We start from the raw sequence: 20,210 nt of genomic DNA on the forward strand, positions 1-20,210 counted from the left end.
TATGAAAAATGAAGGTTTTTTGAGGGGGCAGGCTATGCTACAGAGGAAGTGAAGGACTTCTTTAAGAAGTGGCAGATGGTTAAATATATAAGCTTTATATATAAGCTTCTATAATCAAGTGTTCTGACTGTGGCTATACAAGGATATGCATATAATATTAATGAGAAAACAACAGTAAAACAGCTGTATGGGCAATGCTTACATAAAAGTATTCAGATATTGATGAGGATTAGAAAGAAATCAGAAAGTGTGCCTGGAAATCCATAATCACTGCTTCCCCCTTGAACTCCACAATAGAAGTACTAACACTTCTCAATCCAGTGTTTTAATTCAATTCCTAATCTACAATGATGAATAACTATTTTTGTTGCTTTCGTATTTTCTTTCTTATAAAGCAAATACCTTGGTTTTCAGAAAATGAGGGAAAGGGTTGATGCTTCGGGCTTAGCATCCCACTAAGGAAGACTGTGCTCTTACCTGCATGGTAGCTTCATTAGAGGAGAGAATACCACGCAGTCTCTCTAAGTCATGATCTCGCTCTCGCATAGCGAGATGAAGTTGACGCAGTTCTTTTTCTTTCTCTTCCAGAGTGGAGAACTTTTCATCTATAGCCCGCTGCAAGGAAAGTAAGGATCTTAAAGCTCCTTAGGATTCACTATTGTGATCACACTTACTCAATAAAAATATAAAGGAAGGAAAGACCAACTCCAAAAAGCAGCAAATTAAGGAGACACATATTTCTGAGTACCTATGTGAAGAGAATAATCCATAGCGCCGTAAACAAAATTAAGGTGCATACCTCTAGAGCAACATCTCGATCTTGTATTCGCTGTCGAAGTTTCTCAAGCAACATTTCATCTGCTTCAAAGGTTTTGTCTGACTTATCTCGATACTGCAGGAGCTCCCGAAATTCCTAATGAGACCAAAACATACTTCTCTTTATTCATTTATCCAATATTCAGTGAATTCCTACACTTTGCCAAACAATTTGTTATTCAGGATAAAAAACAAAATGTGATCACTCAAGGAAAACACTGGTTAGCAGAGATAACAGATATACAAATCGTTAACTACTGTACACATGTGTACACATGTGTGTGTATAAATATATGTACACATTATGTATACGGAGTGTGTATGTCTGCATAGCTAGCTCCTGGGAATACAGGCTGCATTGTCTAAATCTGTCTGAAGGTGTCACTAAAGATCTCACAAAAGAGGTTACATTTGCTCTGTGAGCCTTAAGAGCTGGGAGCTTCCCAAGTGAAGAGCTGGTGGGGTATTTCTATCAGAGGAAAAAAATGTATACACAATACACATACACTATGAAAAATCTGTATGCTCAGCAGAATGTACGGGATTCAATGGGACTGAAGCTTAGAGCAGGAGACCGATTACAGTCTTCTTTAGTGTTCCATATTTTCCCTCATTCATTTATCACGTAAGTAACTGGAAATTTCTATACAGATGTCCTCATCTACTAGACTGAGAACAATGGTCACACCTCTGTCTTCCCAGCACTAGCATAGTATCTGGTTCACAGAGGTGTTCAATAACTACTTCCTGAATATTGCTTAGGTCTTTTAGGTCTATATTTATTATCTCGTACACTTGCTGGTTAGCATTGTGGTTCATGAATCGTACTTTCTATTTATTTTGAATCCTCCGGGTTCCCACCTCTCAATGCTCTACATGTAACAGGTACTCAACACAGGTGAACTAATCTGAGATCACATGAACAGAACTTTCAGAGCTCTATGAGCCCCGTTTCAGTTAAAATCATTATGTAGACTCACCTGAAGCAGCTGCTCTTTGTGACTCAGACTGTGGTTTAGGTGTTGAATGTGTTGCTCATGGGTTCTAATCTCATTGTATTTTTCAGACTCCAGGGTACGAAGCTGTTGGCTCTTACTCTGCAAATCTCCTTGGAGCTGCTGCAAGGCTTTTCGTAATTCCTGAATTAAACAGATTCCCTTTTTCAAACTATCTAAAATTTTCACACGGTTAATAGATAGGGAGGCCTTAAAACTTTCAAGGCATACAGAATAAAATAAATATAAAATAGCAGAAAAGTTCCATTCTTACAATTACTCTAGAAATATTATACACGAATCAAATAGGATATGGGAAATTGTGGGAACTGTGAATGGTGGGAAGGTGTAAATTTCATATTATATAGTTTAATACTTACTCTCTAGTTTAAAAATGATAGCTCTATATAACTACTAAGCAGAACCCTGTTCCACTGTAACCCTGGATAAGCTCAAGAATAGAATATTTCTATCATCCACTTACATCTTAAAAAAAAAAAACTGATAGCATATGCTCTAACCTAACAAGATAAAGGAACCAATTAAGAATGTTTTTTTTTTTTTAAAGATGCAGATAATTGTGCATGCCATTCCTTTGACCTTGCTTGTTGTTCCCCACTATTCTGTCTTGCTAAATTTTACCACTCTTCAAGAATAACCCCAGATAGCTCCTCCTTCATGAAGCCTTCCCTGCCTCCCTTTCTCAGCACTTCCTATATATTCCTGTAGGGCCGAAATATAGCTCCTTTACCTCATTTCAGTATTTACACAAAAATTCTGTTTATGTGACTGTCTCATAATAAATACAAGTAACTTCACAGAAAGAGCTTGTGATATTGACTCTTGTTATTTCCAGAACACAACCCAGTGTCTGGCACATGGTATGAGGGCAATATATGTAGAACTGAATTCTTTGATTAAGCCAGTGATTCAACAAAGGATTCAACACAAACCATCCTGATAAGAAGTTATTATCAGGGCAAAATCAGCATCTCGGACCACAAAATGACTGCCAATTTACCTGGTTATGTTTCCAAGACGCCTCTTTCTGCTGTTCTCTTTCATGGGCGGCGGCCTCTATAAATTGCACACATCGTTTGGCATCAGCCAGTTGGCGTTCTTTTTGACGCACTGCCCTCTGGAGTTTCTGTATTTCCAGCTGGCTATAGAATAAAGCACTCTGAAGATCAAGCAGAGCTACCTGTTGCTGGGCTGGGGAAGTACCCTCTGAGTTCTGAAAAAAGAGGAAAAATCATCCTCACAAGGAGGGCAAGCACCGAGCCGCTGAGAAGATCAACCAAATCAAAACTGTGACCGAACACGGCACTTTCTCAACTGCAATCTTGCCTCCCGTCCTTTGTGACCCTCACATACATGAAGTTGTCCAAGCTGGCTTTGGTGCAGCATTTCTCGAAGCTTTGCCATTGTGTCGTTTTGACCTTCAATCACCTGGTACAACTCCTCGGTCTGAAGATGAGACAGGGAGTACCAGCCATATTAGTAAACTAAAAATAAATTCCATGATCTCACCTGTACAGATTTTAGAAATACCAATTTAGATTACACTATGGTTTTTCTAGGCTCACATCTGTTAATCTGATGATCTGTTTCTACAAAATACACATTACCTACTTTGATGGAACAAATAATTTCCTCACAGATCCCTGATTGCCCAATATTTACCTCATTTTCCCTGCTTTTCAGAGTTTCCTTGAGGCTTTGAATTGTACCATCCTGCTTCTGAGATGACTCCTGAGCAGACTTGAGTTCACAGCTCATTTCATTCAGTTTCTCTTGAAGAATCTGATTTCAGCAAAGAAAAAGTTTGTTAGGTCAACTTCTTTTAACTTCAAATGCAACCAGAAAGTCTTTCCTAAAGTCTAGGCTTCCCCACATGTAGTAACCATTAAACCTTAAATCATCCATTAAGGCAAAGTAGAAGGAAAATGAAATACTTCCTTCAATATTCAATTGCTTCAATTCTCATGTATTGAGCTTCCTCTATAATGGGCAGCTATAGACTTGTCCACACGAGTCACTGTGGATTCTTTCTCTTTCTCTCTTTTTTTTTTTTTTTTTTTTTGAGAGAGTTTGTGGGGAAGTAGGGGCAGGGAGAGAGGGCGTGGGGAAGTAGGGGCAGGGAGAGAATCTTAAGCAAGCTACTGCCCAGCACAGAGCCCATCACGGGGCTCGATCTCATGACCCTGAGATCATGACCTCAGCTGAAATCAAGAGTTGGACGCTTACCCTTAATCCTTTGTTAAAAGGATCCCTCACCATGGGTCCTTTAAACAAAGCCCAAGGAGCTCTGCTCTCTAGGACAGGATGGAACACTACAAGGGTACAACAGACCAGAAGCTCAGCATTCAAATTGTAGGCACTGATAAAATTTTCTTCTAAGCAAATGCCTCCTTGGGCTCTAAGGGGTAAGAAGTTAAGCTAAAATCAAAAGCATAAACCTCCTGTCTTGGTGCCTTATACAGTTAAAGACTACATTCAAGTTTTAATTACAGATCTAAAAGGCACCAGAAATTCTGATCTGTGCAGAGCAGGCTAAAATCTTGATGAGAGCTAAAGGAAAGAACTACACTTTTAGCGACACATGAGTGGCTCAGACGTAAAGCATCTGCCTTCAGCTCAGGTCATGATCCCAGAATCCTGGGATCCAAGTCCCTCATCGGGCTCCCTGTTCAGCGGGGAGCCTGCTTCTCCCTCTCCGGTTCCCCTGTGCATGTGTTCCCTCTCTCGCTATCTCTGTCACAAATAAATAAAATCTTAAAAAAAAAAAAAAACAAGGAACTACACTTTTAATCGAAAGTATTCCTCAGAGCAACGGGAATACACAGTACCCACCTCCCAAGTCCCACTCAGAGAGGTTAAGAGCCTCAGCTAGAGCCAGTCACATCCTCAGGAAGCCCTGTCATCTCCAAGAGCCTGGACTGATCATACCTTGTTGGTGGCCTCTGCTTGCTGGATTTTTTCCTGGAGTTCTGCCAAGTGGGAATCAGATACAGACTGCTGAGTTATAATGGTCTCATCTGAATTCAGCTTTTGTTGTTTGAGTAACTCTTCAGTCACGGGCTAGGAAGAAGCAGCAAGACAAGTAAGTTGAGTTAAATGTAGCCAACAATAAATTTTATCTTCAAATGTCTCTGGCATCTTTTGGCAGAGACAGAAAACCAAAGTTGTTGCATGGCTTATCAGTACGAATTCCTAAAGACAGTCCTAAGCAAATAATTCAGAGTTTAAAGAGAAGAGAGGATTGAAAAAAGAAAATGCTTTAGATAACCAAATACACACTTTATGCTATTTCTAATCAGGGAATTCAATAATTAAATCTCTACGATCCCTAAGAGCTAGAAAAAGTATAGTTCAACTATGCCTGTTCACATTATTAGAAAATGGGCAGATTTTGAATATGGACTATGCATTATAATATTTTATCAATACTATATTTCCTAAATTTGGTAATTATATTGTAGAGATACTCTTGTTTTTAGGAAATATATGCTTATGTAGTATAAAGACTCATCAATATCTGCAGATGGTCTAGGAGTAAAGAAAATAATGTGTCTATAGGACAGTGGGAGTGGAACAGCAAATGTAGCAAAATATTTGTAACTGGTGAATCTGGATAAATGTTAGCATTATGCGAATGTGGGAGTTCTTTGTATTTCTCTCATGACCTCTCTACAAATTAAAACTGATTTTGAAATAAAAAGTAAAAATAAATTAAAAACAAATTTCAAAATCCATGATGGTCTGGGAAAGAGGTATGTTTCACAGGAATACCAATTCATCAAAAAGATTCAGGAGAAAAAAAACACGTATTGTTTACATAACGTAACAATGAATCAGGAGAAGATAAACCTAATGAACTGAACCTATTATTCATTATGAGCTAAGTGTACTAAAATAAAACTATAGGAATTCACTGTGGCATGAAAATCCATCTTCTTTCTCCTTGACCCTTCTTACTCACCCCTGACACCTACTCCAGTTAGGAAAAATTTAAATCCATTAGGAAGAAGAAAAGGGCAACTACTGTGGGATTAGAGCTTACCTTAAATCCCTTCCTTTCAGTAACTAACTGGAAGTGCAGATTTCAGGGGAAAAAAAATAGTTTTTTATTCTTCCAATGCTATTTATCAATTTTTTTAAAACATCTGTTAAGTATCATAATATGCAAAGCACTGTGGGAGCTGGGAGTGAGGAACAATATAATAAAGGAATAAGGAAATACATAAAATACCAGATAGTGACACGCCCTATGTTGTAAAACTGAGAAGCATTATAGCGTAGTAAAGTTACTCTAAGTTGGTTGACCAGTTAGTTACTTTAAATTGGTTAAATGGAGACTTGCAGGAAAGAAAGCCAATCCTGCAGAACAATCCAGGAAGAAGGAACAGCTAATGAAAAAGGTTTACAGTGGCTATGAGCCCGGGACAGAAAGGTCTATGTGGTTAGAGTAGCACTTTCCCATAGAAATACAATGTGAGCCACGTATGTAATTTAAAATTTTGTAGTAACTTCATTGACTAAAGTAAAAAATAAATAGATGAACTCAATTTCAATAAAATATTTTATCTGAGCCAATATATTATATCCAAAGAATTGTCACAGACAGGTAGTCAATATAAAAATTACCAACAAAGTATTTTACTTTCTTTCATACTCAATCTCTGAAACTCATGGTGTCCTTTATACACAGCATTATCTCAATTCAAACTAGCCACATTTCAAGGGCTCAAAACAGCCCTGTGCGGCTGGTGGCTACGTTGCTGGCTAGCCCAGGGCTAAGGCAGACTAAGCACAGGGGAGAGGAAGCCAGGGGCTAGGCCAAACAGAGCTTCCACAGTGGGATTAATGAAGTTGGAATTCATTCTCACTGAAATTAGAAAAGGAATGCAGTTGTATTTATATTTTAAAAAGGTCCTATAGCTGTGGTGATTGGACTGGGGAAAGCCAGTAGGAATAGGGAGACCACACAGGAGACTGCTTCAGTAGTGTAAGTCAAAGAGAATAGTGGCTGGGATGATAGCGGTAGGAATGGAGTGGGAGAGAAATAGACCCATTTGGATATTTGTTGTTGTGGGTGTAACAGGGAATCTTGCCCCGAAGCACTGTGAATTATGTCACACTGTGGGAGCGGTAACTGTATGAACAGATACTCAAAACAATTCTAACTGATAAATAATTTTAACCTTGATTTAATGATAAAACACTCTGCAAAACTCCGTTTCTCAGTTCCTCAGTGTAAAATACCTTTCCAGTGATGTCTATTATAAATATTTTCCAAATTTAAACCATAACAAGCAGAATTCAAGAAAATAGCTGCAGGTTTAAAATGGCAGGGATGATGGTCCTATTTATTCACTTTATTTTATTTTTTTAAAGATTTTATTTCTGTATGTATTTGAGAAAGAGAGGGCACAGAGGTAGAGTGGGAGGGAGAAGCAGACACCCCAACAAGCAGAGAGCCCAATGCAGGGTTCAATTCCAGGACTCCAAGACCATGACCTGAGCTGAAGGCAGACACCCAACCTAATGAGCCACCCAGGCTCCCCTATTCACTTTAAATCAAAGAATCTCAGAGCTGTGAAGGAAACTTTATAAACTAACCATCTGGTATAATCCCGTCATACATTGGAAGAAATGAAGACTTAGAGAGAATAAGGAAGGTCCCAAACTACACAGGAAATCAGGAAAAGGGTCCTGTTAAACCAGATGCACTAAAGCTGGGAATGTACCTTTCAATCTCCATATAAACCCATTGCCTACCATAATGCCTGGAATATTGTAGGGACCAAAAGTTTCTGTTTAATAAGAGAACAATAACAAAAACCAATAAAAACGGGCCTGTCTCCTAATGTCCAGTCTATAGTGCTCTAATCCTTCAGTGGCTCTTTAGAAATAAGACCAGATAGATATTTAACAAAGACATTTTAACAGCAACTTTAAAGCCAAAAATTGCCACAGCATAGTACATGGTGAATCTGATTTAATCTGAACCCATCTGGGCATTAATAATCGCAGGAAACCTCTAATTCGGTAAATGTGATGTACTGACCTAAAGGCTGGAAGATGTTTGCTCTGTCTTTATTTATAACACTTTATTATTGAACATCTCAGAAAAATGTCCTTTCAGATAGCAGTCTGCCAAAAGACCACTTAGCAAAGTTCCCTGAGTTAATAGCTCAGAGTGAATTCTTGAGAAGTATCACGTACATAAACCAATCATTCCTAAGACAATTCTATAAAACCTGAAATCAGTAATACTCAATTTGGCTGAATCAGTGCTAATTTCCAGACTACAGGTTACTAAAATCAAGTTACAATACTAATGTAATTTTAAATTAGACTTTCTTTGACTCTTTTAGGACAAAAAGCTTTCCAGCATCAGAAAAGAGAATTGCTTCCAGGCCTGATACTGCATAAGATGAGACCTTTAGGCTAAAAAGGCAGTTAATTAGATCTTCTGTATTAACAGCATTTTCCCTGGCACTTCCTAGTCCTCACAAGAGCAAGTCTTAGATCTGGAACTGCTGTGGTTTTCTATCTTATTGTTTTAAAAACGGGAAATACAAAAGAGCTATCAACTAGCATAAAATTAAAGGCCTAATCTTTGAGCGGCACCTAATGGCTACACCTTCCAAAGGGCCTATCTAGATTAAGTAGCTAAACTATGAGAGGAATAAATTTCCCATAGCTACACAGGGCGAGACCCTAGTGTTGCAAGGCTTAGAGCAAAAATCTGCTCTGTGAATTTAGATGGAATAGAAAATTGCACCTGAGCCAGAGCTGAATTGATGTTTACTAATCGACCACACCCCTGCTATCACTTTTCTAGTTCAGGGCCACACAATAAAGAAGTAAATTACCAGCTAGAATAAGGCTTCAATAGCTTTCTTTAGATATTTAAACTACCTTGGGTTTTCAAGCATAAATTCTGCAGAAGGCAAATAAGTCAATTTGTATAATTCCAGAAAATTAGTAAGCAGGAATACTACATTGTTGCTATTTTTCTTTAATATGAGAAAGAAACGCAGCAATCAGAAGGAACTCTGATGATGATATTTAATAGTGTATAGAATGGGTACGTGGAGGATTAAACAAAGGAATCAAAATGACCTTCCAGAACAATCTTCCTCTTTAGGATGGGAGCTTCTCTTTGTATTTGTAGCAGAACTTAATTAAAGAAAAAATTTTTTCTTTCATGGTTTTTTTCTTTCTATAAACTAAAAACAGAAATACCAAAATTAATCTACATTTATTTCTACTCTTTTCACATTTGTTCAGAGAAATAGACAAAAACCAGTCTGCCTTTGTCCCAGTTGGCTGGGGTTCAGACATACAGCACAACAGGCGTTAAGGAGCTTAAAAGTCAACCAGACGTAAAACAACAGATCAGGGGCCCCCAATACAGATTTTATTTCCAAACACTCTGAGTCCAATTTAATTTATTTCTCCCCCACATCCTTAATTATTGAAGAAAATGGCATAGCAATTAAATGCCATTATTCATATTCTCAATGCTCTGTTTTCATTACTCTACAAACAGTAAAAAGAATGTAAGCCAAGTGACAGCGGAAAGATCACACACTAAAGGTCTATTTTTTTCCAGTGTCCAAATGTAATGAAGCAAAGGGACTTGACCTAAAGGTAGAGTTATTATAGTTTAAATGTGCTCATTAAGATGGCAATTTTCTTCACTGATTCCCTAAAGAATATCCTTGGAATCCTTAGGTTACAGAGAGAAGGTTCTTTATTTAAAATAAGTATTATTTAATTCAATATATATCAGGAAATGTGATTTCATATACAGAATAAAAAAGTTTTGGCTGAAAATGGTTAAGAATCTTTGGCTCTTTGAGTCATTTAAATCATGAGCTTTCCTTACCTCTAAACTGAAACCCTGCATGAGACGGTCTTTAAAATCCTTCCCAGTCCTCAAACTTGTTGAATCCAGGCACCAAATGATAGTATTTTTAATTAAGTGTGGAGAAAAACAATAACAAAACAAACTCTTGTTTTGCCTGTAATTTCCTAATTTTCTTTACCTTTTCACAATATTGTCCATATTGGGGCAGGAGGTGGGGGGGGGCTTATCTGCCATCTACACTGTCCAGACTATCTATAGATCCTAATATGAAAACACCATGTTTAATTTGTGACATCTATGTCTGGTTGCAGAAATACCGTAAGACACAAATTCAACTGTGATGCTCCACTGAAAGAAAAGGAAGCAAAAGAAAAGAAGTATGGAGCATTAGGCCTTCTAAACATTTTATACAAATGAAAACACATTTTAAACTTTTTGTTATTCTCCTTTTTCTTAACACTTCAAATGTGTTTCTGACAGCTTTATGTAAATTTAAAAATATTTCTCCAATCTGTCTGCTAAATTCTAATAATCTGTATCAAGTAGAAGATGCCAGATGTTTCACAAAGTTAATTGAACTCAGCACTCACTGTTGCTGCAGAAACGAAATAACATCTGTCAGGTTCCTGTATGTAGCTGAATTTAAAAGGTTGGTATGAAATCAACTGGGCAGAAATGAATAGCTCAAATTAAGATTAACTGCCATCTTCTAATCACTAAGAAATTCAAGAGTATAATGGATGAAACTCCTATCACCCAATAACAGAGACAACCTTTCTTAATATCAAACATCCTCTTAACAGAGCTCTGTAGGCAAACTGGCTGTGAATAGTTTTTGTCTTAGTGTTTAAAATGATGACACCTGATTTCCCAGTTTCTTTTATGAACAAGTCATCATTAGTCCTCAAATGACTTATTACAATATTGCCCAGATAGTACAATACTTTGATAAACAGGTTTTCCCCAAACCTCTGCCCTATGCCCTAAGCACTTGGAGACACACCTTTGGGATGAAACACATGATGCTTTAGGGAGAACTAACTAGAGAACTACCTCACGGAATGTGAAAAAACATCTGCAAATCTAAAAATGAAAACAAAGCAAAAAAAGGAGGTGGGGGACAAAAGAGGAGGTAAGAGGAAAGAGTTCTAGTGCCAAATACAAGATTAAATGTTTTCTAATAGGGTAAAAGTCAATTAAAAATCTCTTCTTGCCTAAAAAATTCTGTGATTTTGGTAATTAGCAGGAAGGCCAATAGATAATGTTACAAGAAGGGCTGTGAAAAGTCAGTTATTTGAGTGTGAATCACGTTTACTAAAATGAGACACAAGCAGAGGTGCAGGAAAAAGGGGCTCAACAATTAGTTTTCTCAGGTGTAGAATTTTAACCTTGACCTACACAGAAATCATGTGAAGCCTGCAGCCAGCTAACTATAATCAGAAAGACACTATGTAGCCATTTTGTATACCTGGACCCGAAGTGGCAAATAATCTTCACAGAGATCATCCCACAGCTCCTGGAGGTCTGAAAGCTCCAAGGGATAACTCACAGGTGTCTTGTAAAGGGGTTTCAAAGACCTGTTAAGGAAACCGGAACTAACTCCATCTGTCATGATATGGCCAGGCCTGCTTCCAGGTGGGCTGGATTTCACTGGAATAGGAAGCCTGCTCCCTCGGGGACTCTGGATAGGCTTATAATCAAGACCTTTAATCACATTAAGAGCTAGCTCCAGCTTGTGGTTACACATAGGCTGTGGAGCCTGTTCATCTGAACAACAGTCACACTTTGCAAGTTCCTTTGCACTTCTCTCCGTTTCCTCATCCTTTTGTTGTGGAGGACTAGCCTGGACACTTGCATCCAAAGATTCCACAGAGGATCCCGGTGTCCCTTCCTCCATGCTTTCTCCATCTGGGGGTACCTTTGTACTTGGTAAATCCGGTGGCCCGACCTCAGACAATGCCGGTTCTTCGGTGCAAATGCTGGTGGACCACCTAGAAGAAGGACCACACGAGATACTTCTGGCCACCTTTCGAGGCACCTTACAAATGGCTTCATAGTCTGAATCAGCAACGCGCAAGGCTGCACAACCACGGCATCTCCTGGGTCGGTTTCCAGGACCTTCCGAAACATGGCAGCTGTGTAGCTCCTGAATCTGATCCTCATTTTCTACCCAACACTCAAACCCTGAATAGGCGAAGTCTTCCTGGAGCAGTGCAGAGTATCGTACATCGGGTAAGCCGGAAATGTCAACCGTCCCATTCCCCGCCTTGGTTTCCGTGCCAGAGTCATCGTTATTCTTACGATACATGCTAGCAATGCAGAACTTGAGGCGGTCCTTCTCCAGCAGCAGCTTTTGCAAACGCTCAATAGAAAGAGCTTCGATCCGGGCAATAACGGTATCGAACCTATAGATCCGATCAAGCATGAAAGCACACTTGCTGCAAGCAAATTCGGCTTTGCCATCGCGGGCGACATCCTTGCCCAGGACATGCGAAAGCAGAACCTGGAGGTTGAGCTTAGATGCCGTGTGGAAGATCCAGCGCCGCTGGTTTCCACACAGCTCCCGGGCACAGATCCTGCAAATCTCCTTCATCTTCTCCCCTAGCGATTGCCGAGCTTCCCTGAGGCTGCTGCTGCTTGGTGTTCAGTCACTGGCTCTTGGCTGCGCTCCGTCTCCAGCCTCGGAGGCCTCCGGCCAGCATGGCACAGCCCGGTGGGTCCCCACTCTGCAAGGGCGCACCTCCGCCACCCACGAGCTGGTTCTGGGTACCAGAGTGGGGAGCCCCGCCCCTCGGGAAGGGGGCGGGAATAGAAACGCCTTAGGGGGACGCTGAGTGACAGCAGCGTAGGCCAAGCTCGCAACCTGCCATGTCCCCTCCAGCTGTCTCTCCCGCCAGCCGCCGCGTCCCCAACGTCCTCCCTTTTAGCAGGCTGGGTTCGCGGTACACTATCAGCAGCCCGCCGCTGACGCGAAGACTCGGAGATCGAGGATCAGATTTCAAGATGGCGCCAGAGGCTCGGCGCCTGCGGCCAGCGGCGGGTTCCTCTGGGAGCTGTAGTCCGGTGGGCCGCTCCCCGCTTTGCGCATGCGCGGCGGCAAGTGCCCGCCCGCTCGCCCCAAAAAGAGTCGCCGCTCCTGGCGGTGGACTCGAGACCCCCAGTGTGGGTACCGGTGGACAGCAGGACGAGCGCTGGCCACTGCCACACTGCTTTTATCTACTAAGATTTCACCCAACGAACGCACCAGTTCCCTCGTGGTTCCTCCCGCCCGCCCTAACGGGATGACCCAAGGATCTGCGTGGGGAGGAGAAAGTTGAATCCCCTCCCCCTCTCTCCACGGTAGTGCCACGTACTCTGGATGGAGCAGCTTGGCAGCGCGACTAGGTACCGCTGCGCGCCGCCTCCCTCCCGCCTGCAGCCCCAACCTCCTCTTCCTACCCAGGCTGGTGCGGGGATTAAAAGGCCGTGGGGCTGTAGCTGCGGGCGGGTAAGCAGGGTTGATAAATCAGAGGTGGTAGTACGGCGGGTTTTAGAAGGGTGCTTCAAACCTCTCCCTCCACAACTGGGAGTATCTAGAGGACAAGTTTTTCTCTTCCTTGCAGTGTTGGGGTGGGCGTGCGTTTAGCAATTGCTGGACGATTTGCCCTTTTTTTAATAAAAGAAATCATCAAGAGAGGACACAAACCAGTCACCTGAGAAAGAGTACGGCAAATACCACGTGGTTGCCACTAGTTAACCAATATTTTTAAAATAAGAGAAAATGGTCTTTTTCAAGAATGTAAACACCTGAGAGTAGATTACAATCACCAAATTCTCTTTCAGGTTCAGGTGGACTGCAGTCCCTATTTTGGGAGTGGGAGGGTACACAAACTTTAGAACAAAAGACCTAGCTTCTTTGAGCAAGAGTAGAGGGTCGGGGTACTGATATCTGCAGAACTAGGGCTGGACATTTCAGTGACTTCAGTTAGTACCCTGTCTTATTAAACAATATACAGTTGTCACCCCGCTGCTAGATATAGAACTTGGAATGCACACAAACTGTGGGGAAGCAGGAGCTCTGAGTAGGAGGAATCCAGGTGTCAACTTCCATTTATAATAAAGAATTCCCTTCTTGGCTTGAGTGGCATGCAGACATGGGACAGGAAGGAAAACAGCCCCAGCAATACCTGGAGTCCCCCAGAGCAGGGCATTTCCTGGTTACAAAAATGTTAAATTTTACTCGCTTGTCCTTGGGAGAGGTTAAGGCCAGTAACAATCTTAAGTATCTGAAACCCACCTCTAGGACAGAGCCCATACTCCTCTAAGCAGGAAGACATTAAAATGCCTTCAATAAGAACTCAGAATAAACCAAAAAATTCCTAGGGAGAATTAAATGATTTAGAAGTGTTTTAACAGTGTTTGGCTCACTGAATAATAGCTTATACTGTTATTTCAATATTATAATGGGAATATTTTAAGATAATATTAAAACTTTTTTTTTTTTAAAGATTTAATTTATTTGACACAGAGAGATCATAGGCAGAGAGAGAGAAGCAGGCTCCCCGCCAAGCGGAGAGCCGGACACCAGGCTCTATTGCAGGACCCGGAGATCACGACCTGAGTGGAAGGCAGAGGCTTACCCCACTGAGCCACCCAGGTGCCCCAGATAATATTAAAACTTTATGGAGCTTTACACACTTAAGATTGTATTGTTCTCTTATTTAATCACCAAAACAAAATCTTGGTAGCTCCAATGTGAGAGAAGAACAGTCCTTTGATCTTTGGGTTTGGGAGGCTACAGAACTTTGCCTATGTTATTTCACCTAAATATGCATGTTCTGGCAGTAAAACCAAGAATGTAAAATAGACTCCCAAGTAAAACTCATTACAGCTCCATTTTTGCCTGCCTCTAGGTATATGAACTTCAAAGTCAAAAGAAAGTAAACAATCATCTCTGAAATCTGTAGTGATCTATAGAGAGGCAAGGAGTTTCTGGACTCACCTACCAACGACTGCCTGTCAGGACTATACCCTGCTGTACCCTGTCTGAAGTATAGTATAATGTTTAGTATAAAGAGCTAAAAGAACTCAAAGGTCCAGAAAAGTGCAAATTAAGACATTAATCAAGTCCTCATCCTCAACTATCAATGCAAGCCACATTTTCTTGCTGGGGAAAAGGCTGATGAAACAAAATGCTTTTCAGGAGCAAATTAAATAATACTTTGTAGTATTCTCTATTCCTTATTAAGATTTTGCATCTAATTAATAGTCGCTAAACTTTAATAACAGTATATAGGTAGCTTGGTGTAAAAGTGCAAATCAGTATAAATGGAGAAAAGGTAGTTTATCATTGAAGAATAGGTTTGCTAGATATAAGTAAAGATCAATATACAGAGAGAACTACAAGTATCTGGGCTTCCAACAACCGATAGGAATAAATCACTCAAAAATCAAAGAAAATTGAAGATAGCACTCTATTCACTCCTAGGAAATATATTTAAAAAAACATTATTTTGAAGTGGATAGTAAACTATTATAGTACTAGAACTGGTCCTAATACGATTATTTGGTATTATAGAATTTCATTCCAACTAACTGTCATCCCAACTAAAAGATCACTGGTGTATAGATAACAAAACTGGAACATAAAAATTAAAAAATAAAACTTATAGGGACGCCTGAATGGCTCAGTCGGTTAAGTATCTGACTGGCTCAGGTCATGATCTCAGGGTCCTGAGATTGAGCCATACTTGGTTCCCTGCTCAGTGGGGAGCCTGCTTCCCCCCTCTCTCTCCCTCTGCCCCCTCCCCTGCTCTTACACACACTCTCTCTCCCTAAAATAAATAAATAAAACTTTTGGAAAAAAAAAAAAAACCTTAGAAAAATTAGGTGATAATGAATTCATGGTCCTTATCAATATCACCTTGGTCAAGATTTTGTATTTAGTTAATTCTGGCTACCTATGGGGAGGGGAGTAAAATTGGGGGTTGAATAGAAACATTTACCTTTCTTTATATACTATGTGTCATCTGAATTTTTGGAAATAAATGTGTATTCATGTATCTTAAATTTTTTTTTTAAATTAGAAAATATTCAATAATTAAAACTAAGACTTGTGGGGCACCTGGGTGGCTCAGTGGGTTAAGGCCTCTGCCTCCGGCTCGGGTCATGATCTCAGGGTCCTGGGATCAAGCCCCGCATCCAGCTCTCTGCTCGGCAGGGAGCCTGCTTCCTTTCCTCTCTCTCTGCCTGCCTCTCTGCCTACTTGTGATCTCTGTCAAATAAATAAATAAACTCTTAAAAAAAACTAAGACTTGTGCCAATTTAACACACTAATCAGAGTCTAAGTGGTAACGTTTGAACCTAAAATGGAAATTTTAATATATATGATAACTACAGGTGTTATATATGTGGACAACTTATATAAATAGATTCAAAGGAGATATACAAGTTAGTAAATAGTGATTATGTCTGAAGAGTGGAATTATGAATACTTATTTTCTTCATTTATGTTCTGTAATTTTCTATATTAAGCATGAATTGCTTTTGTGATAAGATAAAAATTGTTGCTAAGAAATAGGTAAAATAAACACATTTTGATATATTTGTACAATACTAATTGGCAATAAAAAAAAACAAAAAAAACAAACAAAACTGACACCCACAACATGAATGAATCCCAAAAGCATGTTAAGTGAAACAAGCTGTACACAAGTCAGTACATTCTGTGTGATTCCTTCTAATTTATGTTTAACAACAAGAAAAATTGAATCCACGGTGACAGAAGTACAGAAAGTGGTTATGAAAGATGAGATAGTGTAAGAATTGATTGCAGAGGAACACAAAGGAATTTTCTGGGGTGATGAAAACGTTCTATGTATTGTTTTGAGCGATGGCTATATATGGATGTGTACAGTTGTCAAAGTTCATTGAACTGAATGCTTAGATCTGTAGATTTTATGTTAGAATAGTTCAATAAAGAGTAACAGAGGAAATAAATGTAAAATATGTATTACCCATAAACTTCTAATCTGAGAGGTTTTTTGTGGGGGGGGGAAGTAACCCCCACTTTATCGTAAGAATAACTTTGAAAATTGCAAAGATAAAATATGGCCTAGAAAAAATTCTGTAAAATTCCCAACTGCAAATTCAAAACTTTATATTTCCTAACCATAGGAGCTTTGAAAAACATTTTTTTTTATTTTATTTATTTATTTGACAGAGATCACAAGTAGGCAGAGAGACAGGCTGAGACAGAGAGGGGAAGCAGGCTCCCCACTGAGCAGAGAGCCGGATGCGGGGCTCGATCCCAGGACCCTGAGATCATGACCTGAGCCGAAGGCAGAGGCTTTAACCCACTGAGCCACCCAGGTGCCCCTGAAAAACATTTTATATGCATATGCACACCACACATACATGATTGAAGCAAGGCATGCTGATAAAGTAACACTTGGGGCTTCTGAGATGAGTTAGAATAGGATAATTACTTCTAAGACTTACCAAAGTTACATATTAAAGGAAAATTGGGACTAAGAACAGGTTTCATATTATGATAAGCTGTTATGAATTAAATTGTTAATTTTATATATCAGCAGTTTGCCCTCAAAATGTATTGATAAACCCATTCACAGCACTTATTAGCTAGTTAAATCATTTATATTTGGCCCTTAATTTTCTCATCTACAAAGTAAACATGTTGAATTTAAACAGTAGTTTTCAACCTTTGCTAGGCATCAGAATCCCCGGGAGGGCTTGATAAAACAGATTGCTGGGACCTACCTCCTGGAGTTTCTGATTCAGGTCCCCTGGGGTGGAGCCCAAGAATTTGCATTCCTAACAAATTCCTAGATCATGCTGATGCTGCTGTCTGGGCAATCACACTTCGAAAACCATTGAATTAGAGCTCTCCTAAACTATATTCTGAAAAATCTCAGTCAAAAGATTAAAGTACTGCAGATAAATAGAAAAGCCCTTTAGTGAAGAACTACTTACAGATTGTTGAATTTAGAGAACTATATTCTCATATGAATCAAAATTCCTAAGTAGTGTTATTTTTTTTTTAAAGATTTTTTATTTATTTGAGAGAGAGACAGTGAGAGAGAGCATGAGAGGGGAGAAAGTGAGAGGGAGAAGCAGACTCTCCAGGGAGCAGGGAGCCCAATGGGGGACTCAATCCCAGGGCTCTGGGATCATGACCTGAGCTGAAGGCAGTCACTTAACCAACTGAGCCACCCAGGCGCCCCCCTAAGTAGTGTTATGTTAAAGACATTTTGCACTATCTCTATTTTAACTCTAGATTTTGGGGCCTGGGAAGTATCTCTTAGAACCAAAGCCACTTTTGTAACCACTATTTTGTAGTGCTTCTAAGACCTAATTCCAGGCTGGTAAGGCGTTTCCAAGAGAATTAGAGATGGAAAATCCCCACGTCCCAAACAGTTGTGTTAGGTTTCACTGCCCTAGTTATGACATTGGAAATAGCTGTTCTAATTACTAAAAACTATGCAAAAAAAAGAAAAAAGAAAAGAGTGAATTGGCAGAGAAGCTAAAACAGATGAGGAAATGCAAGAATATCAAAGTAAAGCCAGTTAGGCTTTATGGAAACACAAGCATGTGCATGACTCCCCTGTGATGGCTGGAAATTTTTAAGAAGCCAGAAGCAATCATGCTTTGCATTAATTAATAACACAGCATTTTGAAAGACTTGTTTAAAACCAGGAGATTACCAATTCAGCTGCAGATTGCCATATGGTCATCAGCAGAATCTATCTTAAAATAGTAGTCTTTCAAGTAAAGTTATTAAATACCAGTAGCTGCTTAAGTGAATTTTATTCTTTTATTTTTTTTAAGATTTATTTATTTATTTCAGAGAGAGAGAGTGGGGTGAGGAGCAGAGAGAGAGGGAGACAAACAGACTCCCCCACTGAATGGGAATCCCATGACCCAATCCACCCCAGGACCCAAGATCATGACCTGAGCAGAAAGCCAGACTCCAAAGCTCAACTGACTGAGCCACCCAGGCACCCCAAGTGAATTTTAAAGCACATGTTAAGTCAATCAACCAAGGAGCAAGAATTTGCACGAATTCAGTATGTCATTTCTCTGTCTTTAGTGAACTTTTAGTTTAGTTGAAGGGAGAAAATGTGCATGCTAAAATTAGTACAATTGATTGGTAAGTGAAATGGTACTGATGAAGTCAGTATGAGTGCAGAAAAAATTGAGAAATAGTTGAAAGGGCAAGAGTGACACTTGAGATGGGTCTTAGGATGGTGGAAACAGAGAAAGGGACTCCATTAAAAGAAAAGGGCATCATCAATAGTCTTAGAAGTGGGTTAGATACAGTGCTAGCCTGTAGGTAAAGGGAGATGTTGGGGATTTTGAGGAGCATCTGAATGGCCTGGTTCATCTTACTTTATAAAACTTATCCTTTATAATTGCTCATTCAGAAAATACATACGGAGAGCCAACTGTTAAGCCAGATGCTATGCTGTGGTGCTATGGAAGTTTTGGCAACTAGAATTTAATGTTCAGAAAAGACAAAAGATTTTGGACTTAATGTTATGAACTTGAACAAAGAATGGTTGGTGAAAACTTCATCTTGGAAAGATTAGCCGGAGAACAGGATGGACTGGAATTTCAGGGAAAGATTTTGGAATGGTTATAGGAAGACCTGCTAAAAAGCCATTGTAGTTATTCATATGTGGGGTAATAAAAAAAAAAAAGTCTGTGGGAATGCAAGTTGGTGCTGCCACTCTAGAAAACAATATGGAGATTCCTCAACAAGTTGAAAATAGAGCTACCCTATGACCCAGCAATTGCACTCTTGGGTATTTACCCCAAAGATACAAATGTAATGATCCGAAGGGGCAACTGCACCCCAATGTTCATAGCAGCAATGTCCATAATAGCCAAACTATGGAAAGAGTCCAGAGGTCCATCAATAGATGAATGGGTAAAGAAGATGTTATATATATATGTATACATATGTATACATATATATATATACATACACACACATACATACATACACACACACACACACACACACACACAATGGAATATTATGCAGCTATCAAAAAATGAACTTTTGCCATTTGCAATGACGTGGATGGAACTAGAGGGTATTACACTAAGCGAAGTAAGTCAGAGAAAGACAATATATGATCTCACTAATATGTGGAATTTAAGAAATAAGGCAGAGGATCACAGAAGAAGAGAGAAAAAATGAAACAAGATGAAACCAGAGATGGAGACAAACCATAAGAAACTCTTAATCAAAGAAAACAAACTGAGGGTTGCTGAAGGGGTGGGGGTATAGGGATGAGGTAACTGGGTGACGGACATTGGGGAAGGTATGTGTTGTAATGACCACTGGGTATTATATAAGACTGATGAATCACAGACCTGTACCCCTGAAACAAATAATACACTATATGTTAAATATTTGAATTTAAGTTAAAAAAAATTAGTCTGGTGTATAAATAGAAGGTGGTAAATATGAGAATCATTTTGAAGGAATGAACAGCAGGACTTGACATATA

General features: G+C 39.6%; 1 protein-coding gene across 17 annotated transcripts in view; it reads right to left on the reverse strand.

Annotated features, from left to right (window-relative positions):
• The window catches only part of PDE4DIP (phosphodiesterase 4D interacting protein), a 206,668-nt gene that overhangs the window by 66,358 nt on the left and 120,100 nt on the right, over positions 1-20,210 (reverse strand). For 13 of the 17 annotated variants that reach the window (XM_032881284.1, XM_032881287.1, XM_032881291.1 and 10 more), the window contains exons 1-8: positions 11,162-12,677; positions 4,761-4,892; positions 3,495-3,614; positions 3,186-3,278; positions 2,833-3,045; positions 1,797-1,955; positions 800-913; positions 478-615 (exon numbers count right to left, since the gene is read on the reverse strand). In XM_032881284.1, coding sequence (XP_032737175.1) covers positions 478-615; positions 800-913; positions 1,797-1,955; positions 2,833-3,045; positions 3,186-3,278; positions 3,495-3,614; positions 4,761-4,892; positions 11,162-12,286 — 2,094 coding nt within the window. In that variant the 5' untranslated portion in view covers positions 12,287-12,677. Of the gene's footprint in view, positions 1-477; positions 616-799; positions 914-1,796; positions 1,956-2,832; positions 3,046-3,185; positions 3,279-3,494; positions 3,615-4,760; positions 4,893-11,161; positions 12,678-20,210 lie in introns of those variants that run through there. The other 4 variants (XM_032881281.1, XM_032881290.1, XM_032881293.1 and 1 more) reach the window with 2 other exon arrangements.

This window comes from Lontra canadensis, unplaced genomic scaffold, assembly GCF_010015895.1.
Source record: "Lontra canadensis isolate GAN:19392208 unplaced genomic scaffold, GSC_riverotter_1.0 scaffold75, whole genome shotgun sequence".
Lineage (NCBI taxonomy): Eukaryota > Metazoa > Chordata > Mammalia > Carnivora > Mustelidae > Lontra > Lontra canadensis.